Here is a 27,793-nt window from a genome sequence, read left to right as displayed (position 1 = left end):
GTAATATACATCTAAACTAAATATATACACTACAAAACATAAAAACTAGAGGTAAATCATTAATATTCGAGAAATTAACAAAGAAAATAATGTAAGTTTTTAAGAAGGAACCGCCGCATCACAGTTCTCAACCCACAAAGTTACCAGATTGAGCGAAAATTAGCGAATTGGGCGAATTATGAAGGCTACACGTTACTTGAATGCATAATCCGCTACTTGTTACTTGCTTTTTATAGTAGTTCGTATATATATCGGCCTACTTTATATTGAAATCCGCTAATTTTGAAGTGTATGTGCGCTACTTATTGTCAACAGAATCTAGCAACCCTACCCTCGAAGTTGCCAGTCTGGGGTCATATCCTTAACATTTCGACGCCCAAGCACACATTTACTAGGCTTTCGTAAGAGTTTTGGGCATTTCCAGGGGTAGCCCTATGACACTTCTGGTAGTTTGACCCTTCTTCTGTACCATGAGCCTAAAAAAACACTCATTATAACCCGACTGATCTCCTTTTCAACCATTGGAAATAGGTATGTGAGGAGCGGAAGCTTCTGAGAATACCATCCCAGTAGAGCCTCGTGACCCTTGGTGGAGAGATGTTGACCCGCAGGTGTGGACGCCCCGGCCCTGACGTGACTACCAAAAAGGGCTAACAGGAACGCCCAACCTCGTCAGCTTTTTATCACACATTGAGCCTGTAAGTATTGAGCGGAGGATGTAATGTCTGGCTGTGAAGTAACATTATAATGGCGTTGGTTTTAGTGCCGACGTGCGGGTTGGTTGCTGCGTTGGGATATGGCAGCTAATATGTTTTTCTCAGCCATTATACTTTCGTCCGGCTTAGGATAGCATAGGGAGACTTAGGATAGCATATGGAGGCTTAGGATAGCATATGGAGGCTTAGGATAGCATATGGAGGGCTTAGGATAGCATATGGGGGCTTAGGATAGCATATGGAGGCTTAGGATAGCATATGGGGGCTTAGGATAGCATATGGAGGCTTAGGATAGCATATGGAGGCTTAGGATAGCATATGAAGGGCTTAGGATAGCATATGGAGGCTTAGGATAGCATATGAAGGGCTTAGGATAGCATATGGAGGCTTAGGATAGCATATGGAGGCTTAGGATAGCATATGGAGGCTTAGGATAGCATATGGAGGCTTAGGATAGCATATGGGGGCTTGGGATAGCATATGGAGGGCTTAGGATAGCATATGGAGGCTTAGGATAGCATATGGAGGCTTAGGATAGCATATGAAGGGCTTAGGATAGCGTATGGAGGCTTAGGATAGCATATGGAGGCTTAGGATAGCATATGAAGGCAATACGGAGGAAATGATTAAGATGTTCTCAGTCTAGCCATTGAACTACCAAGGCTAACAACACGTAATACGACTTTCTCCCCTTGTTCATCTCGGGGTCGTAGGGTAGCAAGCTTAATTTTAAAGGCCGCATCCAAAGTAAGGTAGTATGGAAGGCAATTATATATACCTTAGACTAGCAGACTTACATATTGGCAGCATCCATGGTTAGTCTAAGGCAAATATTTATACGCTGAGCTCTTACCCAAGCTTACGAAATGTTGAGGTAATGGGAAGGCTTCATTAAAACGCGTATGAGAGGATAAGAAACACTGATGCGGAAAGAAACGGCTGATGTAGAATTTGTAGTAGTAATAGTAATAGTAGTAGTAGGAGGAGGAGGTGGAGGGGAGGAGGAGGAGTAGTAGTAGTTGTATCATTGGTAGAAGTAGTAGTAGTAGTAGAAGAAAGAGAAGTGGTAATAGTAGTAGTGGAGGTAATAGTGGTAGTAGTAGTTGTAGTGTTGGTAATAGTAGTAGTGGTAGTAATAGTGGTAGAGGTAATAGTGGTAGTAGTAGCTGTAGTGTTGGTAATAGTAGTAGTGGTAGTAATAGTGGTAGAGGTAATAGTGGTAGTAGTAGCTGTAGTGTTGGTAATAGTTGTAGTGGTAGAGGTAATAGTGGTGGAAGTAGTTGTAGTGTTGGTAATAGTAGTAGTGGTAGAGGTAATAGTGGTAGTAGTAGTTGTAATGTTGGTAATAGTGGTAGTGGTAGTAATAACATCACGATCATTTCAAAACTAATTTCGAGGAGGCGGAGGCGTAGTAGGAGGAGCAGCAGCAGGAGGAGGAGGAGCAGGAGAAGGAGGACGACGAGGAGGAGGAAGTAACGTCACAGGTAAATTAATTAGTTTAGTAATGAGATGCTTGTGCACCCTTACGTGACGGTGGCCAGCCAGCCTTCACGACCCCTGCCCCTGCCCCTGCCCCCTGCCCCTGCCCCTGTCCCCTACCCCCTGCCCCTGCCCCCCATAACCTCCCTTGGCCCCCCTCACCTCCCCCAGCTCCTGCTCCTTTTTCCTCCCCCTGCTTCCCCTTTCCCTCCCCCAGCTCCCCCCTTCTCTCTCCTGCTCTCCCCTTCCCTCCCCTGCTCTCTCCTTCCCTCCCTTCCCTTCCCTTGCCCCCCCTTTCCTCCCCCTCCCCTTCCCTTGCCCAACTCCCCCCTTCCCTCCCCTGCTTCCCCTCCCCTTCCCTTGCCCCCCCCCTTTCCTCCCCTGCTTCCCCTCCCCTTCCCTTGCTTCCCCTTTCCCTTCCCCCGCTATCCTCTCCCCCTTCCCCCGCTATCCCTCCCTTGCTACCCCCTCACTCCCTCACCCCGGACTAGCATGTAAGACTGGCAGCGACTCGGGGGAATCAGGCTATCAAGTAGTTTTATACAACTGGAAATAAATCTTCAGGCCGAGCTTCCAGCCTATTGCACAGTACAGTAGGTCTACTTATATATAAAAAGACCCCCTTCTAGAGCGAGCCTATCTCGTACGGTGTGTTAACCTGTGCTCGTCTCGTAAGCTGCTGCTGATGCCCTGTGGTTCTTTGCTATCTCACTATTATCTGCCTATTACATGCTTAGATTAATTGTCAATATATTTTTTCGACCTAGCTCAATCATGATTTTTTTAATGTATCCCTATTTTATAATTCGTATACTTTTAGAAGCGGACGGATGAGGGTAAGGCTGAAGACACTCACGAGGACGAGGAGCACAGTACTGGCAATGAACAAGGGGTGAGTGACTGGCTCGTGTTGGCTTCAAGAATGAGTTACCAGCACGACACGATTCTGAAGTTATTGCACATACAGTAAGATAGGCTACATATCGCATAGTTAAAGGCCCAGCTTATAAATTTAACTACATTGTGTCCATCTGTCCAAATTCAGTTCGTTTTAAAATTATTATATTTTGTTATGAAAGCGTTGTACAATATCAGGAACCTAATTAACTAGCCCTTTTTCATCCAGCGTCTTAAGAAATTGCTAACCTGAGCTTATCCTTGTCCACTTGACGGGCATCATCTCAAAGAAAAAGTCAAAGAAAGAGATCACTTTGCCAGATAGAAAGTCTCTTTATTGAGGAAGCATTTAGTATTACACAAATATGTTAACTGTTTGTGTTATAGCTGGGAGAGGGTTGGAAGTAAAGAAAGTAATGCTGTGTTGGTATTTAGATGTGGTTGGGAAATAAGCAGGAAGTAAGGCACGGAGAACCAAGAGGTACAGAACCATGCAAAATTCGTTGAGTCGAGGGCCGGACGTCCTTGCTCCTGCTTATCAGTTTTGCCTCCTTAATGGGCCGCCCCACGCCGTCCACGTATTTTTTAGCGTCCCATTTGCCACGCATCAGCAAGTATTTTTATATCATACTTAGGTGGCGTTAATTATGCACGCCTTGAACAATTTAGCAAGGTGGTCTTATTAGCTACGTTATAAGATGGTTCACATGAGCATAGCGCCTCCGTGGTGTCATGATTAGAACGCCCAGCATTTATATATTTGTAGCTACTTATATTCATAGTTTTATTTGGTTGTTGGGTTGCAGGACAAGCCCCTCACCACTGTAACCCGTCCATACGCTGCTTGAAGTCCTCGGTTGGAGCGCCGCCTATCTCTCTCTATCCCAAATGTTACTTTCTTTCGTTCACTTGAATCAGCAGATATATTTATTGCTATATTTTTGTCACATTATTTATAATTTACTCCACTTATCTTCCTGTCACTCCACAAAATCTGAAGCCTTTTTCACCTTCACCTCACTTTATAATTTCAACTCTGGTCCAGGTGTGAACCGTTGCCGCGGTGCGGTGCCGCGACGGACGCGCTTGGCACGGTCGGCGGCGATCAGCGGCAGCGACCCCCGGCGGCAACAGCCTTGGCGGCGCGAGGTGAGTGAGTGGCTCGTGTTGGCTTCAAGACTGAGTTACCAGCACGAAACGATTCTGAAGTTATTGCGCATACAGTAAGATAGGGAACATGATTACAACTGCTATGGTTTCTACATGGAAATTAAATAGCGTTCAGTACTCGAATATTCGTACTTTATCCTGCTCAAAAATGTTTTAGTTTCCGGTCTCCATACAAACACAAGGGAAACTATATTTATATCATGTAAGCTAAGACTTTTAGAGAAGATATTATGTCATTATGAATCAAAGTTATCTTAAGGCAGCGTTCTATTCACTTCTGCTACCGTGGCATCGTCATCACCGTAACACAAGATCGCTTACATATCACACTCCCCGGAGTTTGACGCAACAGTTTCATTATGAAAATGTAGTCGCCTCCGGGTTTCTACTTCATGACTGTCTGACTGTATGTTCCCACTTGTCCGATCACGATAAAGTCTTCGTTTTTCTCTTGCAGACTTTGTTTGCACTGGTATTAGAGTAGCGATCGATATCCTTTTCATGGCCACCTTTCTCGAAAAGTTAATGAAATACTGTCGATCCTCGCGAACATCAGCCTGTTGTGGCGAGAACATAAGACCGCAAGTGACGTGGGTGTCTGGCGCCCCATCAGAGGGAGGTCCAATGATGGCGGCTACTTTGCTGAATGTTCCGAGTTATATATATGAGATGCCGCACATTGGACATTTGTACATATATTGATCAGGCTGTCCGTTAAGAAAGTCCTTGCCTTATTTTGTTATACAATCAGGGAAGCGCAGTGCTGTATGTTTATTGAACCATCTAATGTAAAATTATTTCAAGAAGCAGCCGCGCTGCTTCACTACAGTCACCAAGCGCAACTGAGGTGATGATTTATCAAGAGAAATGCTTACTTTAATACTAATTATATGGTACAAGTGTACCATGCGGTAATAAAGAGAGTAACACCACTCATTACCGAAGATGCTGTTACAAGTGGCCGAGCTAGCAGTGTTTTACTTAACCCTGATTAGCAGTTCACCTGGCTCGCAGCGCACCGCCCACCTGTCGCTGCGAGTCGCATAGTATTAACCTACATACCCTTTTATTTGCCGTTCTTTTGTAAGAGTGCTCAAAGAAGCCGTAGGCAGAGTTTTCAATATTTTCAGGTGTCTTGTTTCAGTTTTTGTATTGACTTTTTCTCTGTGTTCTTGCTCCTCACCGGGATTCGTTGTATAAGTTGGAATTTTCCGACGAACTCCAAAGCTTTCCTACGTTCATGGAACAAGTTTTATATTTATATTAAGCAAATAATTTTGTTATTAAGTCCTGACTCACTCTATTCTTGTCGTGGTTTCGTTACTGTTATACTTTCTTTTTATATAGATAACTTCACAACTTTTATTCGCTTGGAAGTTTGCTCTTTGAGGTTTAAATTAATCTAATTCACTGTCATTGTTTATTTACGTTACTATTCTTGTTTGTTTTTTACGTAGACAACTCGAAGTAACTTTTATTTAATTTACGATGGGCAATTAAATAGTTATCTAATGCCTGTTTCGAGTTAACTCTTGGAAAGCTTGACACCACTTATTATTCATTGCTAGCAAATTCCTCTCGGACCTTAATGAATGTTCGCATACTGTAAAAAGGTTTTAAAAAGAAAGAAATATAATTTACACGTGTAAGTAACTCATTGGTACAGAAGCCTTTCTATTAACCCGGTAGCAGCGGGGATCATGTTTCTTAATGGTCCCTCCAAGCGAGAAAAATGAGAAAAAATCACCCGTCACACAAACCATTTCATAATAAATATCAAAGCATTTGTGATCAGATTATGTATCATCTATTTTGAGGGGTTTATATCATGGCACAAATTTGCCCCGTCGCTGCTACACGGTAAAGCCACAAATTTGGCCCGTCGCTGCTACCGGGTTTTAAACATTCTAGCTCCTGAGAGGGCCGATGAGGGGGAACAAATGTAATACCAGGAATACTGTGTTAAGCCGCAATGTGTCCTCTTTATTGCACAAGGCAGCAAAATCCAGTGACTGTCGAAGTCTTATCCTCTATGCATGACACTTACTGCCTGACAGGACACGGAACACACATTATGGGTTAACATAGTAGCCCTGGCATTAAATATTCTAAAAAAATAAACCACATTGTTTTAATATATTTGCCGTAAGTGTTTTTTTACGAAAGACTCGTCAAATGTGCGCATGTGGTTGGGCTCCGAAAAGATTAAGAGTATGGCCCTTAACCTCTACCTCGGGTACAAATCACTGCTTGTTCTTCTGATATGATCTCAGAAAACCAGATAGTTTTTATTGTTATAATTATGCATTATTTTGCCGTAATTAAAAAAAAACTGATTTATTGCTATTTCGATATTTTTATCACCATAACAAAATATTGTGTTTTATTTTACGTCATAAACACGGGCAATGAAATGTGTTATATCCTCAGGGTAAGACTTGCTCAGGAATGGAAAAGATAGATGTAGTTAGCTATATCGATGTTTAGATAGACAGATAGTGAGAGGGGCGGGGTGCCGTGCGTGTCTCCGTGTCGTCAGCAAGTTTAGCAACGTAGACATAAGATCCTTGTTAGCTTAGCCTTGAAGTCCACACGGAAAGGCTCCAGCTTTAGGGGGGAGTGTAATGAGGAAGTTCGTTAGCTTAGCCCTGAGGTCCACACGGAAAGGTTCCAGCTTTAGGCGGGAGTGTAATGAAGTTCGTTAGCTTAGCCCTGAAGTCCACACGGAAAGGCTCCAGCTTTAGGCGGGAGTGTAATGAGGAAATTCGTACATGTAACACTACCGGGCAGACAGTGCAGCGCCAGGTCACGGAAACGAGGCAGCACAATAAGATGACCAGAGTTGTTTTACCTTTGACTTTTATAATAGAAAGATAATGTCAAAACGATTCCCGCATCTTTGTACAGTAAAGGAAGCAGGTCAAGGGCAAACATTTATGAGAAAATAACCCACTAATCACTGCTCCAGTATAAGAAAGTATAAATGAACGGCCAAAAGAGAGGTCAATTTCGGGTGATACTCATCAATTACAGTAGAAAGAGTGTCATGCCAAAACGATTCCCTCTTTGACAAATAAAGTAATCTATACTCTTTTGCTTTGTGTATTGGGCCGCCATAGTAAGGAGACGATTAAATTTCCATCGCATCAGTAACAGACCGCACCGTGAGGAATGATTCTTTGATTTTTTGCCACAGTAGAAAGATAAACCCCCATTAAGACGCATGCTTCGGCTTGTGATAAATCTCTTCCTCCTTGGTTGTGCCTCTTTTTGCTGCCTTGGCCTAGGAAGTATGCTGTCACGATGAAACTACTTAGGAGCTGTGCACTAGGGTCGAGGTTTGATTCCTTGTGTCGTCGGGATCTAGCAGCTTGTTCAGTGACTTGACGTGTTCGAAATAACTCTGCAATCATGTGGTTACGTTTTCCACTGAACATAAGTATCATAGGATTTTATGTCAACAAATGTGGCGACTAAAGCTGGAAAATACAAGCTGAACAAGAAAAGCATGAGCTACTGTAAGAAGAAAAGGTAGGAAATCCAGATAAAAATAAGCAGTTAGGCACCTATGCATCACGTATTGACGAAGGCGGCGAGAAAAAAAAAAACATTGAAAATACACACACCACGAAACACCGCATTAATAACGATGATACTAATAAAACAAAAATCGCTAAGGCAGATCCAGAGAAAAATGATTGGTTATACATCTATGCACCACGTATTGACGGTGGCGGGGAAATAATACCTATTGAAAAAACCACCACCACAAAACACCACATAAACGATGATAATAATAATAATAACAACAGAACAAAAAGTCGTACTTGCGCTTGTTGCAGCAGCGTACTTGAGTTTACCGTACGTGGAGGCGCCTCTGACATGATCCCTGTGGCGAGGCAAGAGATTGGTGCCCGACAGCCGCCACACAAGATCTGTCTGGTGCCGGGATGCGTGCTGGTGGCTGGGGGCCGTGTGGTGTGTGGCGTGTGGAGCGGGTATCAAGCAAGGGACGTGGGGTGGACTACACTGAGTAACCGAGTCGGGGCGTGAAGTCCTACACGGCTTGGGGACCCACCTGAGGGCTGCTGTGTGGAGGGGAATCCTGGGCAGGCACAGCTCTTGTAGAAATGGCGGTGGCGGCGGTGCAGGGGCCGGGAGGCGAGACGCAGGGCACACTGAGGGTCCAGCCTGGGGCACGCCAGGGGCAGCACGGCACAATTCCACTACCCTAGCGCCGCTCCTACCCTCCGCGGGATAAGGGATAAATTAAGGTCTAATTTTTCTGCACAGATTAGTAGGGTGTCGGTCCTATAAGGTGGCGGGAGCGGCGGCCAATGGGAGCAGCCGTAGTAAGGGGCCGGCCAATGGGGGCGAGGCCTGGCGGTAAGCTCCTCCCCCGTGCGAGTGTTCTTTGATTTTCTTGAGGCTCCATATTACATGACCAGTCAAGGGGAAAGAAGGGCTGCGACCAGAAGTTGTTGTTCAGCGGCATCTTGGCTGACATTATTGTACTGAGACCCGCCTCCCGCTACGGCCCCATCTCTCGCAGCCTGCCCGGGGATTACCGCCTTAATCTCGCCAAGGCTGCAGCACTGTTCTCCCCCCTTCAGTCCGTCTCTGAGGAAAATCTTCACGATATTTTCTGACTATTGATTTATGTCTTTTTTATCCCGCGCGCGTTACTGGCAGTGAAAATATCGGATAGTGTGAATAATGCCGTCGACTCAAAACAAGTCTAGGAAGTCAAACTGAGGGAATGAAATGACTGTTTGAACACGAGGCGAGGCGAGAGAGAGAGAGAGAGAGAGAGAGAGAGAGAGAGAGAGAGAGAGAGAGAGAGAGAGAGAGAGAGAGAATGTGAAAAAAAAAGTATTAGTTGTAATTTTAATGTTGTATGGTCTTTAGATAGGAGATTATACGTAAGTTAGACATGAGAAAGAGAGAGACAGACATCGAGACAGAGAGGCAGACAGAAAGAGAGGGAGACAGAGAAACAGAGGGAGATAGAGACAGACAGAAACAGAGGGGAAAAGAGGGAGATAGACAGAGGAGACAGACAGAAACAAAGGGGGACAAAGAAACAGAGGGAGACGGACAGAAACAGAGAGAGGCAGACAGACAGACAGAGAGAGGCGGAAAGAAAGACACAGAGACAGAGATCGCCTTCCCCTCCCTCCCTCGCACATGACCCGGGCGGGATAATAGGACAATAACACTTTTCCCCTCACTCAGCAGCGGATTAAGGTAACCGACTGTAGGGGAGCGACCCGCACCTCCCCTCAGCCCTTGTAGTCACCCCTCACCTCGCGCACACCTCGCAACCCCCCCCCTCTCTCTCGCTCTTTCTCTCTTTCTCCCTCCCTCTCTCTGACTCTTATTCGGCTCCTCCACGCCTCTGACTTTGCATCTCAAACGCTTCGGACTCTCTATAATCATCTACTTTTCAGTGCCAGAAAAGAAGATCAGTTGGGTTCTAATGAGCGTTTCTTTTAGGTTTTTGGTACAGGAGGAGGAGCGTGCGTCAAGCTACCACCAGGGTCATTAAAATACCTCTCCCTGGATATCCCCAAAACTCCTACGAAAAACGCGTCAAATGAGCGTGCTTGGGCTCCGAAATAATATATGTTTCAAAGCCCTGTTCTCCTCCTCCTCGCCAGCTCGCGGTAGCCTCCTCATTGCCATCAAATTCCAAGGCCACCGTGATAATTGCCATGACATTCTGCGGCGGGGTTATTTTATCTGGACCCGGAGAAATATGGTTGCTCGTGTCTACCCTCATCAGATGTAGCCAAGTGTTAGGGTATTATTCGCTCCGGGACACGTTTAGGCGGTTTAGTCTTCTGCTTGGGGGAGACGGGATCCCTGGGAGTTATTAGGACCCATGGAGTGAAGGGGGGAGTTCGGGGGGAGGGGGGGGATAAATATTCACAAGAAAGGCTGTAAAGAGGGGAGTCCGTCAGGAGGGGAAATTTCTACGGGACTCTGACCAGGGCTGGATCTGTACATACTTCCCTAGGCCCGCCAGCACCATGCCAGGCCCACGTTAGCCACTGGCGACACAGTGAAAAAGGAAACACAGTAATAGTAGTAGTAGTACTAGTAATGATAATAATAATGATAATGATAATAATTAATAAATAAATAATAATCATAATAATAATAGTAATAATAGTAATAGTAATAATAATAATAATAATAATAATAATAATAATAATAATAATAATAATAATAATAATCTGATGTCCCACCCTCTCTGAAGGAAATGGAGTCGTGATGATAATTCAAAATTTATTTTCATGACACTGAATGCTAACATCCAATACAAATATTACATATACATATAAATATTTTTAAAATTCAAGCTCTACTATTGCACATATACAGTATCTTAGGAAATCTGCTTCGAAACCCTGCATTGATGGCATGATCATTCTCACTCAGTGTCCTGTCATACCACCTTGTAATCAAGCATGAAAATAATATTTTTCTGCCTGGTTCTATTTATTTGAGTTAAAACACAAAGCATCTCATTGATATATTCTATATTGTAAATATGAAGCCTTAGCACACCACATATCAATTAATTTAAAGTAATAAGCAAAAGGTTCTGGAGAGTGAGAAACATTTGCTAAGTCGCATGTTGCCTTGGTTGCTGAGCCAGCAGTAGATGTGAACCCTGTGTTTTGAAGTGTGGTGGGCTGCACAGTGCATCAGCAACACTCCCAACCTTGTGATGCCAGCCCAGGGTGACTCACTTACCTTGATGCACAGTTCCAGCTGTGACATCCCTACATACCTGTTTATCAACTAAACCATAAAAGATTAATATATTAACGATGTGAAAACCACTAGTTGAGTAGACAGTTAAGAACAAACATTTGGAGAAATATATTAAAAACATAATTACATTAAAAAAAAAAGCACCAACTTAATTCTACTGCAGAGACTAGAGGCAAACCAGTCACAGTATATGACTAATATGACCGATGTTAAACAAAGACAAAATTGAGTCCATCCATTAGTGCCTACCAGGACAGAAATATCAGCCACAGCTAGGATCCCTTGACCTGCCAAGGACTGTCTCAAAATCTCATTTTATTACAGGCAATGTCAGACTGATGTTACTCCAGAAATAGTCCTCATCGTGCCAGGGAAGCATTACCAACTTTTAATCGTTGAAATAAACATGGGATTCATATCAAACTGTGTGTGTATAGACTAATGTTCAGAGTAATATCAGAATGCAGTGGAAACGCCCTAAAACCACTGAGAAAAGCCCTCTATATGATTGTTGTGGCAAGGAGAATGCAGTCTTATGGGATGCTGCATTGCCTCCTTTGGGGAAGAGTAGAGGGTGCATGCTTTCATAAAGGACCCCTTCTCTACACCATTGAAAGATGGTTTGCAAGCACTACTTGATCTAGTGCATGAATTATTATAAACAAATAGTTTCAATATGACGTTGTGAAGTTCACTGACTTTAACACTGGATAAAGAATATGGATTGATAAAAAGTTGTGTGAGCATAGTGGTAAGTAACAGAATAAGAAACAGCATTATCCACCCAAATGTCATATACATGAGATATGGACAAGGAATGTAGCATAGTAATAGTGAATATGCACTTTGGAATTGAGCTACATAAGTGGTGAATTTGGTGTGTCAAGACGGGATGAAGAAAGTAGTAAAAATGTGTAGGAGGGTTATGCTATGGGTGTAACAGCAGAGGGGGGTGTATCAAATGTGGAATATTGGAGATGCTTCTGCTGTAACCATTTCCTTGTAGGAAGTTTCCGTGAAGGGACAGGGCACTGGAGATAAAGATGAATAGATGCTTCCCTCCTAGGAAGTGATAAAAACCTCAGAAATAAAGCATGAAGCAATTATCTAAGTTTTTCATAAAGCCTCTGGCAACAGACATTTTGAATTGATGGGTGCTAGACTTGGCCACTAACTGTATATGTACATGTATCAGATGAGAATCGAAATGAATATTATTGTTTTGTTGCTCTGCTGCAGCATTAGTGCCACATCATTATTATGGATTGATATGTCAATTCCTGCAATAACCAAGGTCAAAGCACGAAGCTAAATTACATCCATTGTTTTGCTGATGTGAATACTGAAGAGAAAGACCTAGTTGGAATTATAAATATATCTGATCTTTAACCCGGTAACAGCGATGGGCCAAATTTGTGGCTTTACCGTGTACCAGCGATGGACCAAATTTTTACCATGATACAAACCCCCCAAATAGATGATGCACAAACTGATCACAAATGCATTGGTACTATATATTATGAAATGATTTGCGTGAGTGATGATTTTTTTTCTCATTAATTCGCTTAGAGGGGCCTTAAAGATACATGTTCCCCGCAGCTACCGGGTTAATTAGAACACATATTTTAAAGCTTCAGTAAGCAATGCTACCACTAAACTGTCACTGGTTTCTTTCCAATTTTAAAGTCATATTTACATGTAACTGATTTGCTCACGCTTGCAGTTTTGTGACATAGCAGCTGTGTGTTAATATAGTCTTTGGCACAACATAATAGGCAGCAAGGAAGACTCGAGCAGCTCACAGTCTGGAGCTCACATCATCACTCCCAAGATCAGGCTTGATGTACTCACAGGAGGCCACGGTCCCCTCGTACAACAACCCCAAGTCCAAATCAGTCAAGTTTGCTGAAATTTTTTATAATCATGGAATTAGACAAAGTCATGAATATTAATGACAAACTATTATACAATTAGCTATTAGAATCAATCACTCATTATTCATCTCACCTTTGGCTGTAAGCAGATCAAGGAAAGTGTCATATGGTGAGATCCTGTCAGAGGTTGGAAAGGCAGACAGTCCTGTGGAAGGAAGCAAAACTTCTCATTAGTTTTGAAGGCATGCATGACCTCGTTTCTCAAAGGCTGGGAATAGAATAATCAATGATGTTTGTGGAGTGCTGATTCAAGTGTAACTATCAGATATGGTAGAGTCAATCATACTTTTACCTAAACTAACAGATGTGGTAGTATGAGAGGCCAAATCAGAAACAGGTTTGGTGTTGGGAAACCTCAGCTTCTGTATAGAGTGTGGGCATTCATAGGGGGATGTTAGTACATTTTCTGCAGACATAGAAATGAGTCCTACCTTTGGCTTCAAGATGTTGAGCATTGATTCGGGCTGACTGGGTTGGGGTGCGGGGCTGGCCAGGACCCTCCCCGGCCAGGATGGACCCGGCGTGGAGTCTTGAGCGTAAGATGAGGGACATTGGATGTTGCCAAAACTGTAGAGTCCTTAAACTCCTCACCAGTGGAACAGATGATATTATTTCTAGTTTCTTCTCCACATTCTGGGGTGTATCGTCCAGATCTGGGGAAGGATATTTGGTTCATGAAACAGGAAGGCTTTTGAAACACGTCAGCTTTAGCTGCCTCTCACAACATGCAGTGGAATACAAAGATGTATTCTTAATCTTGTCTCAGGGGAGGCTCATATTGAATCGAATCAGCTTGTCATATAACAACAAGAGTTCTTAAGCAATCATCTTTTGAAATTTTCAATATTATTTACTGTTTACAATCTATAGCATCACCTTACCATAAACTATCTCCCTGAGCACATCCACATTCAGCTGCAGAACGCCCCTCCGCACATACTGCATGAACACAGAGTGTGGCAGGCAGCGGTGGGCCAGGTAGGCCAAGAAGGAGTTGTAGCCCTGGGGGAGAGGGTATGCCACAGCCTCTGTGGCGGAGTGGTAGCGCTCCAGCAGAGTGAACAGGCGGCTGGCCACACTATCCTCTAGCTGTTCTCTGTGTGGAGGATTAGAAATATATTGGAGCTGCTATTCTTTCCTTAAATTTCCTGAGGCTGATTCCTTTGTTTTCAAGGGCACTAATGATAATGCTTGCACTCAAACGCAGCATTAGTGGCATGTCTTTTCATTGAGATATTGGTCACTAAACTGAATTAACAAGGTTGACTTACATGAAAGTGAAGCCCTTCTCACTTTTCTCTGTAGGAACAAGAGTTTGGGAAGAGCACAGAATGGAGCACAGCCGCCGGGACACCTGGGAGAGGCAAAGCACAAATTTATGATGCTCCTCAATAAAGTTCTATAGCAGAATTATAAATGGAAGCATAACAAAAAAAAAAAATTAGTACACAAACTTTAAACTCATTGAGATATTTTTGAAGTGGAAAACACATTATTCTCTTGACATGAGATTCCTTGCCTAAGCAAGGTGAAGCTTTGCACTCACCTGCAGCTGAGTGCAGACGTACTTGCTGGCCACAGCGTGCACCCTCATGGGGGACTCGTGAGGGAAATGCTTGAGGCAGTACATGCTTAACTCTCGAAGGTTCTGTTTAAAAGAAAAGGAAAAATATTGAATACAGTTATGATAAGACTTACAAACCACCTTTACAATCCTTAACTGCCAAGTTTTTTTTAAACTTTCTTTTTCTGATTACATTTTGGGAGCTATTGGTGAAGAAAATTGTTTGGGTGAATAATACTTAGATTTGTTCCTACTGTCACACTTTCACTGGGACTTTTTTGTTACTATTCAGTAGCACTTTGTGATTGACTGTTAAAAATCATTAATCCACCATGGAATTCCTGAGGCTTCAAAATTTAGCTTTGACTTTGACAAAAGAGGTTGAGGGCTTTGCCAATGGGTGGATCAGCAGCCACCATTTAAACCCCAGCAACTGGGAGCTCTCTGCTTGGAGGATCTGCCATGTACAGTTGCTTGAATTACTCAACCAGTACACTTACTGTCAGTCCATAACTCACACAAGGCAGCCCTCTATTGTTTGGATAGCACTCACTCAAGAGGTGAGAATAGTAACAAAAAATATAGACTTTTGAACCATTAAAAATAAAAACTAGTAAAACTAGTAAAAGCCAAAAGCCTGAAATAGGAGAATGGTGAATGAACAAACCACAGAGAGGAGGTGTTCCAGTTTTGAGGAGGTGGTGTTCTCAGCTTCATTGAAGGGCAGGGGATCAAACATGAGGTGGGCCAGAGTCAGCCCCAATGATGTGATTGTCAGCCCTCCCACCAGAGGGCTGGCTGGAGACACAGGAGTACTGCCTTGGGACAGAGCTTCAGGCTGGGGGCAGAAAACATATACAAATTTATGGCAACACCAAAAACTGGATGTCATAGTATCCAGATAAGACCATAAGCTATGAGAATATAATAGTGTGTATCAGCTGAAAAAATAGTATGTATGCAACTACAGAAAAGATTTTGAGGTAAATTTGAGTATAACATTCCTGCATGTTACCAGTTCACTTAGACCTCACAGTAATCATGAACATGTACATTTGTATTAACATACCTTATATGTGTCGAGGGAAACCATAAGTTTCTCGACCACATCTGTGAGAGAGAATCGCTGGTGGTGGCGGGTGGTGGTGTGCTCCCACAGCTTGGTCCAGGTGTCCGAGAGGGACCGCACGACCCTCTCTCTTGGAGACAGCAGCATTATGCAGGCATTCTCCAAGAGGCAGTAAGAAATGCGCACATTTTCTTCAACAGGAGACTCCTAAAATATAGAGCATGTTGAAAATGATATTGGAAAGGAAAAAATTGTAAGTCATAAAAAATTAATATATGAAGGTGACAGGTGATAAAATGGAGTTTCCTTAATGTGAATTTAATCACTGCAGTCTGTAGTCAGTGGAATGCAGCTCTGTTGGTGGAGAGCCGACTGTACTGTAATCTCTGTAGAAGATGAAGAAAATGGACTCATTCAAATGTCTACAAAGATCTTGGCACCACTTACAATATACTCTGTGTCAGTAGTGAAGGGAGCAGTGGTAATGGGCAGGAGGGATAGGAGGTGAGAAGCATCTGAGTCAATGTGCTTGTGGACAGCGGCATAAGTCTCCCCCACCAGGTACTCCTGCAGCAGCGAGGGGGTGTCCAGGTTGTGAGGGTCCTCACAGACATTCCACATCAGCTGCAAGAATACAATGCAGAAGTGAGGACAGAGTTAAGAGATTACAAGGAAAAACTGAGAAAGGGAACATATCTTAATGACAAAGATAAACAGTTTTCCCCATAGAAGTATCAACATGTGGAATGAATTAGGAGTGGTGGAGGCAGAGTGTATGGAAACTGAAGGAAAAACTGAATAAATATAGATATGGAGACAGAACCACATGTGTAGCTTAGGCCCTGTATACTACAACTAGTAGGTAAATGTAACCAGGTAAATACACCTACAAGGGGAAAGAGTGCAGTACTGTAGTGAAGCAAATAAGTCTGTCAAAAATCTCTCATCGAAGATCAAAGTGGTTACCTTCATACTGCTATACTTGAGGTCCTGCATTTTACATTACTAAATATAAAGTAGCAGGAAGCATCTCCCTATCAAATACCATTAGTAAATAAATGCCATGAATACTGCTAGTGACCAAACAGTGGATAACATCGTGTCATAAGAAATAAGGGTTGCTCCTGTAGGTTCAAATTACACAACGACTGAATACTGTGAGACATACAGGCACAAAGAAAATGTGGCTACACGAGTGGTACGATCATACCAAAAATTCCTGAAGTAAGATAGGAGCGTCCTGATAGTTTGAGTGTTCAGCAATGCTCCACTCCATCTGAGAATGTTGCATGAACCAGAAAAATGTTAAACCTTACAAAAGAGTGGTACTCCATATTGCAGAATCACATTATCTCACTAAATATTAAGAGAAATGTGCAATCAATCTTTAGATCTGAAATGAATATGGATCAACATGCAAATCAGGGATGGTCAACCTTGGACAGCCTGAAATAAAAATTCCCCTCATATTACAACTTGCATTCAGATCATGCAAAGAACTCCCTGTTAATTTTGAAGGGTTCATGTTTGGTCAACAAAGAGTTGTAATTTGTGCTTGTGGAGAAAAGCTCATGTAACCGTCTGCCAAAATGACAGCTCTGCATAGTGTCTTGTCCGAGGTCTCACCTTGCGGGACAAATCATGGTCCTTATCATGAACCGCAGCCAGGTGGAGGATGGCCAGGCGGGTGCTCAGGATGGTGGAGCTCTTGAACAGGGAGAAGAGAGACTCCTTGGTCACTCGCACCTCTACTGTCATCTGGTTGACCCCATCCACAAAGGTGATGCTGCGGCCTGAGAGAACTTTGCCTCCGACAATCTGTGAGATATAAAGAAAGCATTAGTTGTTCAATAAACATTAATTTAGTTTCCAAAAGTATGTGTGTGTGTGTGAGGTAACATTACTCTCCAAAGTCTGAATGATTTTAACTGTTAAGCGTCACCTGGAAAAGATGTGCGTTGGGCAGCAGCTGTGGAGGAGGTGTTGTGACAATGTGATTATTGGGCATGTGGTCAAGACCCATGTCCAGCATGTGCATACACACCCCCGGCACGATGACCAGCAGGTAGTGCTCTGTGGAAGAAGTATCAACTGGATACACACTGCACTTAAATAAGCTCTTAGCTTTACTCACTCATATTACAATATTTATGTTGATTTTCTTTTACCGAAACCTGACATTTTATAATTATTTTCTTTTACTTACATTTAGACTTCAGACTGATACATACCTCCAAACAGGGAGTAGGTGGGGAGAGCTGAGTGGGCATGTCCCCAAGGAACCCCTGGAACCACCGTGTGCAGCACACAGCCATGGTGCAGCAGGGTTACTGAGTAGGCCAAGTACACAGCACAGCTCTCTGGGTCAGCCGGCGTCTCGGCTAACCTTGACTACAGAAAAAGTAGCAGTTAAAATAGAAGTAATATGAAGAGCTCCCTAACCATCTTCCTTATTAGCCTAATAAGAAAAAAATGTGGCCATGGGAAAAACAATGCAGAAATTCACCTTGTAAATATAGTGGTGGCAGATGCAAACAGCACCTGAAGGAGAGGTGACCACTCGCAGGTCCAACCAGGCATCCCCCACTGAGTGAAGCAGCCCTTGGTCACGGTAATCCCCACTCAGGTCTAGAGGAGAGTGCTCCAGTCCAGATAGCTCCAGAGGAACATTTAGCTGCATGAAATGCAGAATGATATTACTGACAGGACTTGTACCTCCTTAAATACTGGAGCATTCTACTACATCCAAACTCATTCTTATAGTCAGTTAGACAGGGAGCACAAATGACCTGAAGATCCAAGTCTTTGTCTTGCAAAGATATCGACAATGCCATATAATCATGCTGAGCGAGTCCATAATTCTGTAGGCCAAGTCAATCTACCATAAGTTAATAGTAGTAAATAATCACATACCACAGTCTCGTGAGGCTTTCCCGGGTGAAACTGAAGGGCTGTTAGCATTGGTCGGGGCCGAAGTGCATCTTCCTCTGTTTCTCCTGTGGCAGGCAGTTGAATTGACTTTTAGTCTGGGAAAAATCTCTCTCCCTCCTCTCCTCTTCCTCTGAGTGAGTATACCCTTGGTATAATTATTTTCAATAATTTAAGACAAAAAATGTAAATCACCAATACTAATCACTTCCTAAGACATGATGCCAAGGCAACAACAGGCTAACCTGAGCCAAGGGTGAGACCAGCTTCCGGGGGAGGGCGATAGTGCAGGTAGTAGAGGTGATTGTGGCGAGGCTCCCACTGAGCCCACACAAAGGACCGCACCACTGACTCGGTGAGGGGCTGGTCCTCCACCACCCATGAGCCTTCATCCCTCAAGCTCAGCGGGAAAGAATAAATGGCAATGGCTGCAAAATAAAATGAAATAGATGAGCTTGTATTTATGAAGTGACATAATAGTTAAGCTACATGTCCTCGCAAGGGGTTGTTTTCTTTCTCTAAGTACATCTTTGTTATTCATATGTACTCTCTTTATCAGCTTTTAACCTCCCAGAGTGATGAATCATGGCAGTGTGTTGGATATAAGATGCTACTCACACTCTCTGTGCACAAAGACCAACAGCTTGGCAATCCAGCTGTCCCCAAGAGGCTTTCCTGTTTCTTCTGTATGCAAGAATTCAAGCTGTAAAATGGTACAAGAATGATAAGCATACTTAAATAAGAGTAGCTTTCAATTTACATAAAACTTTCCTCTTAAATTTTCTACATTTTTGCATATTAAGTCAAATTCATTTAAACATTTTCATGAACAATTTGAGCACAGACTGACTTAACTTAATTAAAGCTGAGTAAGAGAAAAACATTTAAAATCCAGATTTTTAGAATTTCAATGTAAAGTTTTTGACATTTAAATCAAACATAATTCTGATTGAAAAGGCTGTGTATGATTAATAACAAGCAATAGAAGTCCTCCCATGTGACTCACCATAATTTGCCTTGAGCAGTCTATGTTGAGGGAGAAGACACCGCCCTGAGGTGCTATCTCACTCACGTAAGCGGCATACTTGTTGGCCTCGCCAACGCTGCGACGCGTCACAAAGGCTGGAGTGATGACAACTCAATGATGACCTCTCACCAATGACACACTATGTTCAAGCTCATCATTAAATATCTTGATTGTTAACTTGAAAATTTATAGACATATATATGTATATCAGTTCCTGTATGGAATATTTCAATAACAAAATAATAAAAAGTTGCTATAAGTGATGAAGAGACACACACACACACACACACACACACACCAAACAGAAGTCCTGGACACAACACAATTTCTAACAAGCCACTTCAAGTTACCTAGCAGGGTCCTGGAGGCATTGACAGAGGCTTGCACAACAGGCACAACCTTGTCAAATGTGTATAAGACCTGTGAGGACAAGAGGTGCATGCTGTATTATCAGAGCAGAGGAGCAGCAGATGGTGTTGCCCTTTGCTGCATAACCTTGACCCAGAGTGTGGTGAATATACAGAGGAAAAGGCTATGAGGGTTGGTTAGTTAGGCACAGTACATTCCTAGAAGCAGTTGTTAGTAATACCTTAAACTAATTGATAAATTGTGTATGTTGAACATGAAAATATCTTTAAGTAGCCTACTTGCATTATTTATATTTTTATAATCTAATCGTTTAATTGTTCAAGTGTTAGGTTTGTTGAATCGTCACATCATTGTCATCATTCTACAGTAGGGGAGACACTAATCATAACATGCTTCTGATTTTACCTCCACTTCAACCATTTGGCCGAGAACACCACAAACTCAGGCATGGGAATAAGGCTTCATGCATCGATAAAATTCCAGAATTCCTTAACATCTAAGATGAGGAAGCCATTCAATATCAGTATTTTGCCTCCACTCATTTCTTTTCTGATTATAGTATCAAAAGAGCCACAGTAGTCAAACCTGTGCAGAATGTAGGTCTGGAGAGGCAATCGCAACTTGTGTAGCAAAGGCGAGGGAACTGGTGGCTCCCTGTTGCCCACCCTCCCCTCCGCCCTCCGCCGGGGCCTTCACCAGCACCTCCTCCTCCCACCGACACAGCAGAGACCCATCCTGGCTCTCACCAATCCACTCAAAATTTGAATCTGTGAAGAAAATAAAGTGCTTATTCAGATTCATCATTAGCATCATTAGTTGGTTGTTCTTGACAATTATTGCTCCAGGCCAATCAGTACAATAATTTTTGCATAGCACACTTTACGAAACGTAGTTACCATTAGTTTCCCCGTTACCTGCAGCCAGTGCAGGGGAGTCAAAATGGCTTCTGTTAAGAATAGACTAAAAATGTCACAGCAAAAAAGAGAAGCAAAACTCTAAAGTTGGAGTACAAATGACCCACTGAAATGGGTAAGACTCCGCTGTAAAGTGTTCATCCCACTGCTGTCAGGATGCCTACAATGACTGAGCACAAACAGTCATCTCTTACACTACCTACATTGAGTAATGTCTCATTCAGAGGCAAACTGTGGTTTCAGACAAAAAGAAAAGAAAAAAAAAAAGCTTAAGGCGTTAGCAACTTCTCCAGTCTTAGCAATGACCTTTATGAGCATGGAAGGTACAGTGGAGTAAGAAAACATGCCAAGGAAAAATACATGACTGCAGGGCTGTAATTTCTGGTGGCTACAGCCACCTCAATGTTTATATATTGGCCTCAAAATGCCCCTAAATGTGTTCATTTTTCAAAAAATTTCCCCCACCATACATGCTCACTTTCCTCGCCCCCCCCCCTTGACCCTATAGTGCTCTCTAGCTGCTGCCCCCCCCCCCTCATGAACCTATAGTGCTCTCTAGCTCCCCCTACCCCTCAAGAATAAAAAAGTAAATAAATAATCTGCCAAAATTGCAGGCCTGCACCAACATCAGAATGGTGGTGAGGACAGACAAGGCTTGGGTGGAGGCATTCACCAGGCGAGGGCCGCCATAACCTTGTGCCAAATTCTTACTTCTGGTAAATATGGAGAATCACTATGTGCCTCCAATATTGCCCCCATGAGAATAATAACCTTTCCAGGGTCTCACATACTGTTGTACTTCTCTAGTTTTACCGGCGCATCAAATATATACTGCGTCTACAAGTGATGATAGGTAATAACAGATATTACTCCTCTCTACTTGATCAAACTTAAAACACCTGGTAGTGGGGAGGGCTATGAAGACCAGGGTAATTGTGGGGTAAAAGCAGGTATTGCAATGATGCTGTCTACCTGAAGTGAGGCAAAAGAAGTATCCTATGCAGTACCCATGCTATTTTTTCGGTATATTAGAAGCAGTTGTTGGCTAGATTAACCCTGTATTGCAATGATGCTGTGTACCTGAAATGAAGCGTTTCTCTCCACAATTACCCTTCTTCTCCTCCAGTGTTTTAGTGGCTGCTGGTTACTGTATTACAATGATGCTGTGTGCCTGAAATGAAGCGTTTCTCTCCACAATTACCCTTCTTCTCCTCCAGTGTTTTAGTGGTTGCTGGTTACTGTATTACAATGATGCTGTGTACCTGAAATGAAGCGTTTCTCTCCACAATTACCCTTCTTCTCCTCCAGTGTTTTAGGGTGGTGGGTTTCCGTGACAATCCTCTCCGTGTGAAACAGCATCATATTTCACCCAGAGATTAAATCCGCGTCTGAAACCGATCACCCAGGCCTCCAGAATACTATAGCCGCCTGTTTTCCTGTTACTGATAAATGAGGTGCATGGAAATAGGGATGCTTACACTGGTTTTCATCGAGGAACAGGATGGGTTTAGCAGTGACAGCCGCCATCGCCGCGTCGTCTGTTTGTTTACCTTGCTCTTGCTCTTGCTGTACAGGTGACCCGTTGGAGAGGGGAGAGGTGGGGGAGGGAGAGAGAGAGACCGCGGGAGAATCATCACCACCGTCACTGCCATCACCGCCACCATCACCATCACCATTATATTAGGAGCGGGAGAGACTGAGGGCTGAATCATCACCATCACTACCACCATTACCATTATCTTGGGAGGGAGAAACTGTGGACTGAATTATCACCATTATCTTGGGAGGGGGAGAGACTGAGGGCTGAATCATCACCATCACCATCCACTTCGCGGGAGGGGGATCGAGACTGCGGGCCAAAGGGGTCAAACAGTATGATGATGATGGAAAATTTCACCATCATCATCATTATCACTATTATTAGTACAACAGTAGTATGATAACAGCACCAGGAAGAACAAAGGAAAACTAGATATAAAAAGATAACATGTAACTAAGGTACCCAAGAAATAAAAAGTGAAGAAGTACTCAAGAAGCGATAATTGTAAAAATAGAAAGTGATGAAAACAGTTTAGAAGTATGAAGTGTCATCATCATCTTCAGCCAGGAGAATAAAATCTAGCCAGAAAAGAGAAATAAACTCTCCGTTGCCGGCGATCAAACCCGCTGCCAGCAAGATGTTGAGCCACTGTTCTAATAAGTCTGTCAAAGAGGTGCCCTGTATCCTGGGGCCAAGTGGGTTTTAAGTGGCTTTCCACATTAGGTGGGCCACTGTACATGCTGACACTTTTTTAGTTTATTTAGAAAGTGGCAAAATCAGTTTGGTTGACAAGATGACAATGGTTAAAAAATATTTAGTGGAATATTTCATAAAGGGGAAAAGATTGTACACACTAAATGTTTATATGTCTGTAGTATTTATTTAAACAATATTACAAATTTTAGGGCACTCAGAACTAGCTATCTACTTGAATGGCCTCATTCTTGCTTTTTTTCTTTTTCCCTTTTTCCCCTTTGTCCAACTTGATTTTTCTTTTGCTGAAAGGAAAGAAAAATAAGAATATAACAATTGCAGCAATAAATAAACAGCAAAAATAAAGATATCAGTATTACAAATAAGTTCAGTAGAGGTTAATGTAACAGATCACATGCATCCAACAGCAGACTTGTTCTGTCCATTTAAACTATCAAAAGAAATCAAAGAAACATAATTTAGAGTACAGTCCATCCTTGTATTTTGCTTCCTCTATTCAGAAAAAGTGTAAATAACATACATTAAAAAATTAGACTATTGCAAACTTAAAATTTGAGTGTTGCTGGTGTAGATTCATGCAGTGCAGGCCTGACGTTAATGCTTTCATAATCTGATCTGTAGTCATCCTACTTGAATAAAACTGTTTCCTTATAAGACTTACCTGACAACAGGTTCTTTTATCTCTTGTTCCATGGCCTTGATACCAAACTGGGTGATATCAATTAGCTGTGTAACCTTTTGTCTGTCATCCTCTTCTTTGGCCTTCATTTTCTTAAAAAGGAAATTAACAAAGTTTAAATATACTTATTGCGAGGTTATACAATTTTTGGGGTTGAGAAATGCCAATATATCAGCCTTCTCCCTGAAGTCTATAAGTTAAAGTTATAGATTGCCATTTTGGTGTTATGTTGTATCAGGAACTCCACACAACCATCATTTTTAATTTCAATATTACTATATTATCATACACCCTTATCAAATTTATAACCTCATTTATTCTTCCCCATGGAGGAATCACACCAAAGCTGACAAAACCTCTTTCATTCCTTGGTCATAACAACTTGCACTGAGTGCCAGGGATCGAACCTGTGCCTTCTGAGTGGAAGTCAGGGCAGCATACTGACTATGCCACAGATAAGCTGAAAGGTCGCAGCGCCAGAGGCCACTTCTGTGACCTATTCCTGACGCCCCTGCCCCGTATTGTGGGCATGAGGGTGAAGGTGACCCTGCTCACACTTGTGATGGTTGGAAACGCTTTTAATCAACCGGTTTGGCACATACGGTGTATATATTAATCAGAGAAACTGTAATAACACAGTGAAAAGATCCCATAATGTACACACCACTGAGAGGTCATCTGTGGCGTAGTCGGTATGCTGCCCTGACTTCTACTGAGAAGGCCTGGGTTCGATCTCCGGCACTCAGAAGTATTCATTACAGGAATTTTTCACTGTGTTATTACAGTTTCTCTGATGAACTTGCACTTATTGTTCTTTTCTACAGCAAATCTAGCTCAAGTCCCCATCTACCTAACTTCCTGTAGACAAAAAGATGGGGCTGAAGAGAAGCTTGACAACCTCATGGGACTCAAGAAGCACAGTTACACCACCAATGATTGTGTCTGTGTGCCATGAAGCTTCTGACCCTATGCAAGATTGCAGCAAAGTGATCATTTAGCTTTAAGGTGAGCTATGTGGCTTTATTTCTTTGAACAAAACTGATATATTAATAGAAAGTTAAATTGTGAAATATTTTGGGGTTCCTGTGTAACAATGATGTGAGAACTGTGACGTACAATTTGGTGCACCACTAAGTGTAAGGAAGGTGGGGCCTGAAACCTCATCAACGGTAAAAAGTAGAAAGACCTCCTCTTCCTATCACAGTATAGCCCCACAAGGAGGGGAGGAACTGGAGCCCACAACCCATAAGGCTTGGCTAGTAGTTGTGTTCTTCCTCTTACCTTAACACTTTCCTTCATGCTCAGCGCCAAGTCTTGCAGGATGCCTTCATCATTTTCCCCATTTGTCACAGCAGCTGCTGATGCCTCTTCCCATACTTTCCTCTGTTTAAAGGTTATAAAATGATTATCCATTCATGAACTAAAAACTGAGGCGAGAGGAAAATTGGGAAGAGGAAAGAACCTGAGTATGGGAAAACAGATTTGACAGGAAAAATGTAATCTCTTCTGTCATTGCCACCCCATAAGGAAGCTCTGTTAAACTGAGGTCAGAATAAGTAGTACTGAAAGATACTCAAATGCATAATTAAATAAAAAGAAATCTTACCATTTGTTTTGTCAGGTCACTGATGAGGGAATGCATCTGGCTCATTACAATGCTTTGTGCAATACCAAGCTCAGCTGCAACGGTTTTTGGTGTCTTGCGCTGAATTCCAACTCCACAAAGAATGGCCTGCAATAGAGGAGAGGTATAAATTACCTAACACTTTGCATTTCACAACATGGCAATAACTTTTTAATTAGTTTTGTCTGAACTGACCTTTTGCACTTTTGCTACATACAAGCAAGTTCAACAGTAAGGTAAATTTTCCCAATGATTGTAAGACTTACAGTTTTAACAGGCTTCAGCTTAAAGTCTTTAATCTTTCTGAGGAAGTACAAGCGTCCGAGGGCAGGCAGGATGTCTGTGATGAAGGGCGCCTCACACTGGTGGCGGGTGAACTCCTCCAGCCGCTGCAAGTCACCCTGGATGAAGTGAAGCTGCAGCTCCATCATGCTGAGGCCTGGGAACAAACAGAGTTTGGATAATGCATACGTATTGACATCATTACTTTTTCTTTTCTATTAGCAGTTTAATGATGATAAATGTCTTTCTCCTCTTTTTCCATCATGCATTTTTAGGAGCCTCATTTTCAGTTTATAAAGGGTTGGGATTACTCAAGTAGGTCAAATGAGTTGTGTGCCCTTCTTTACGGAGCAATTTTTTTTTTTTTTTATGCTGTGTGGATGTCACTGTGCTAATAATAATAATAATAATAATAATAATAATTGGTTTTTATATGATTATCATCATTATAGTCATCGATATATATCATCATCATCAGATACACCATTCCCAGGGTAAAGTGGACACTTTATATGAAAAATTAGGCAAAAACTCAAGGAATATCATCGTCAGATTAGAAAATTATTACTTACTGATAGGCCAGGGGCAGAGTCCAAATAATTGATCTAGAAATTGGATATATTTAATGTTCCATTTCTACAAAATGTACACTATTACCTTCAGCTTTCTTCTTATAGATGTTGTTGGTCAAGAGGTTGAGAGCAAACTTGCAGTCATAACTCTTGAAAGCTGAAGCCAAGAGGTTAATAACTCTCTTCCTGAAGTCAAACCAAAGATCTGCCAGCCAGGACTGTGGCCGAGCCTCCTTGTCCTCCCCCAATACCCTCAGCATTATCATGGTGTGCTCCCCCGTGGTACTGTTGGATACCTGGCTGTTGAGCAGAAGCATGGGGATTACAGTCAACCTGATCATTCTATGTCTAGAAACTTGTATAAAAAAAGGTTTCAGAATGATAGCTAAAGGATTGCATAAGGTGTAGTGTGGACTTATTGTACACACACTTGTAATACTCTGCTGACCTCAAATACACAGTGGTGAATCCAGCACGCTTCCAGAAGTTGAGGAGTTGGTGAGTTACTCCATAGGACACTCCAAGGTAGTGAAGGGCTTCTGGGGGCCGCTCCGACAATGGCTGCAGCAGTGATAGAGACTGGGTGTTGGGGCCCAGTTTCTCTTCTAACAGGCTGACCTGAGGATTTTAGGATATGTAGAGAGAGTGGATTTGTACTTAGGCCAGACATGTATGATGCTTTGATAGATGCACAGTCAATATGTGCATGCGTGTGACTGCCTTGTATAGGCCAACTGGCCTCTTGCAGACTCCTTACGTTCTTAATGGAGCAGACGAATTTTAATAATAGTGGCTGCTGTGATATATGACTCAATGTCTTTTACAGGTACGTGTCTTCAGTGGCACCAACCTGAGGGTCTTGCACCACGTGGGCCAGCTGCTGCTCAGCGGGGGCAGAGTCCACATAGTCAGCATGGACGGATGCTTCACTGTAGTACTCAGTCAGCAGTGTCATAGCATGGCTACCATAGCCTTTCTGAGGAAAAAAATACAAATATTAACAAGAGTGTCTGTTGTTGCAGCAAAGTCATATTTTTAGAATTCTAATGGAAAAATCAATAATTCTGAAGGAAGAAAAGAGTAGGAATAAAATATGGGGGCATAAGATTTCATTAAAAATATTTTGTAAGGGAAATAATGATTACCAACAAGGGTACATATAAAGAAAGAAGGATATATAGATTAATGACTACATATTTTTAAGAAATTGATATGTAGATTAATGACTACATATTTTTAAGAAATTGTGTAATTTACAGAAGAGTTTAAAGTACATATAACTGATTAATGATGATATACGTGATACTTTATGCTGCTTTCAGGCAATGTTAATATTTTATTAGGTACAGTTCATGCGTAAAACTACTGTGTTTTTGTGGGTCTACAGGGATTTTTTGCGAGGCCCATGAAACATTGGAGAAAATTCTCTATTCTCGGGGTTAGTGTCCCCTGACCCCGCTAACAGAGAATTTCAACAAATGTATGGCGTGCCTCCCAAAAGGAGGTCTCTAGAACCACACGCAAAAAAAGCA

The 27,793-nt window shown here is 42.4% G+C and overlaps 3 protein-coding genes and 1 long non-coding RNA gene across 9 annotated transcripts in view; 1 reads left to right on the top strand and 3 right to left on the bottom strand.

Annotated features, from left to right (window-relative positions):
• The window catches only part of LOC126998641 (transcription factor RFX4-like), a 49,076-nt gene extending 40,149 nt beyond the window's left edge, over positions 1-8,927 (bottom strand). Inside the window, exon 1 of the mRNA XM_050860589.1 lies at positions 8,341-8,927. The gene's annotated coding sequence lies outside the window, so the exon portion shown is untranslated. The remainder of the gene's footprint in view (positions 1-8,340) is intronic.
• Positions 427-27,234, top strand: LOC126998644 (uncharacterized). Of its 2 annotated transcripts, XR_007752956.1 has the most exons (6): positions 427-698; positions 3,016-3,087; positions 4,138-4,241; positions 24,608-24,788; positions 25,405-25,531; positions 27,088-27,223. It is a non-coding gene; the product is annotated as an uncharacterized LOC126998644 (long non-coding RNA). The 2 variants fall into 2 exon arrangements; XR_007752957.1 differs by lacking the exon at positions 25,405-25,531 and having other exon boundaries at positions 429-698; positions 27,088-27,234.
• LOC126998642 (protein pigeon-like) lies at positions 10,546-22,381 on the bottom strand. Its single transcript, XM_050860592.1, has 20 exons — positions 22,329-22,381; positions 20,522-20,703; positions 19,918-19,987; positions 19,547-19,662; positions 19,159-19,243; positions 18,786-18,968; positions 18,526-18,608; positions 18,119-18,286; positions 17,844-18,003; positions 17,555-17,685; positions 17,239-17,430; positions 16,060-16,236; positions 15,613-15,819; positions 15,211-15,381; positions 14,526-14,627; positions 14,251-14,333; positions 13,861-14,075; positions 13,411-13,632; positions 13,053-13,124; positions 10,546-12,950 (listed from the first exon to the last, which is right to left on the bottom strand). Exons 1-20 carry the CDS (start codon positions 22,375-22,377, stop codon positions 12,844-12,846), a joined length of 2,775 nt encoding a protein of 924 aa, XP_050716549.1. The 5' UTR covers positions 22,378-22,381; the 3' UTR covers positions 10,546-12,843.
• Positions 23,251-27,793, bottom strand: part of LOC126998640 (RNA cytidine acetyltransferase-like) — a 92,900-nt gene continuing 88,357 nt past the window's right edge. For all 5 annotated transcript variants that reach the window (XM_050860587.1, XM_050860583.1, XM_050860584.1 and 2 more), the window contains 8 exons: positions 27,112-27,237; positions 26,710-26,879; positions 26,347-26,561; positions 25,674-25,846; positions 25,390-25,515; positions 25,065-25,166; positions 23,766-23,875; positions 23,251-23,388 (listed from right to left, as the gene is read on the bottom strand). In XM_050860587.1, the coding sequence (XP_050716544.1) occupies positions 23,307-23,388; positions 23,766-23,875; positions 25,065-25,166; positions 25,390-25,515; positions 25,674-25,846; positions 26,347-26,561; positions 26,710-26,879; positions 27,112-27,237 (1,104 nt within the window). In that variant the 3' untranslated portion in view covers positions 23,251-23,306. The remainder of the gene's footprint in view (positions 23,389-23,765; positions 23,876-25,064; positions 25,167-25,389; positions 25,516-25,673; positions 25,847-26,346; positions 26,562-26,709; positions 26,880-27,111; positions 27,238-27,793) is intronic.

The sequence above is a fragment of the Eriocheir sinensis genome, chromosome 14, assembly GCF_024679095.1.
Source record: "Eriocheir sinensis breed Jianghai 21 chromosome 14, ASM2467909v1, whole genome shotgun sequence".
Classification (NCBI taxonomy): Eukaryota; Metazoa; Arthropoda; class Malacostraca; order Decapoda; family Varunidae; genus Eriocheir; species Eriocheir sinensis.
The sequence above is the reverse complement of the archived record's forward strand: the minus strand, read 5'-3'. Positions and strand labels throughout refer to the sequence as shown.

Coding starts and splice junctions, on each gene's coding strand:
- LOC126998642 (XM_050860592.1), bottom strand. CDS start 22,377: ATGGCGGCTGTCACTGCTAAACCCATCCTGTTCCTCGATGAAAACCAG. Junction 20,704..22,328: donor GTTCCTCGATGAAAACCAGT/GTAAGCATCCCT, acceptor TTTTCTTCACAG/ATTCAAATTTTGAGTGGATT. Junction 18,287..18,525: donor GAAAGCCTCACGAGACTGTG/GTATGTGATTAT, acceptor CATTTCATGCAG/CTAAATGTTCCTCTGGAGCT.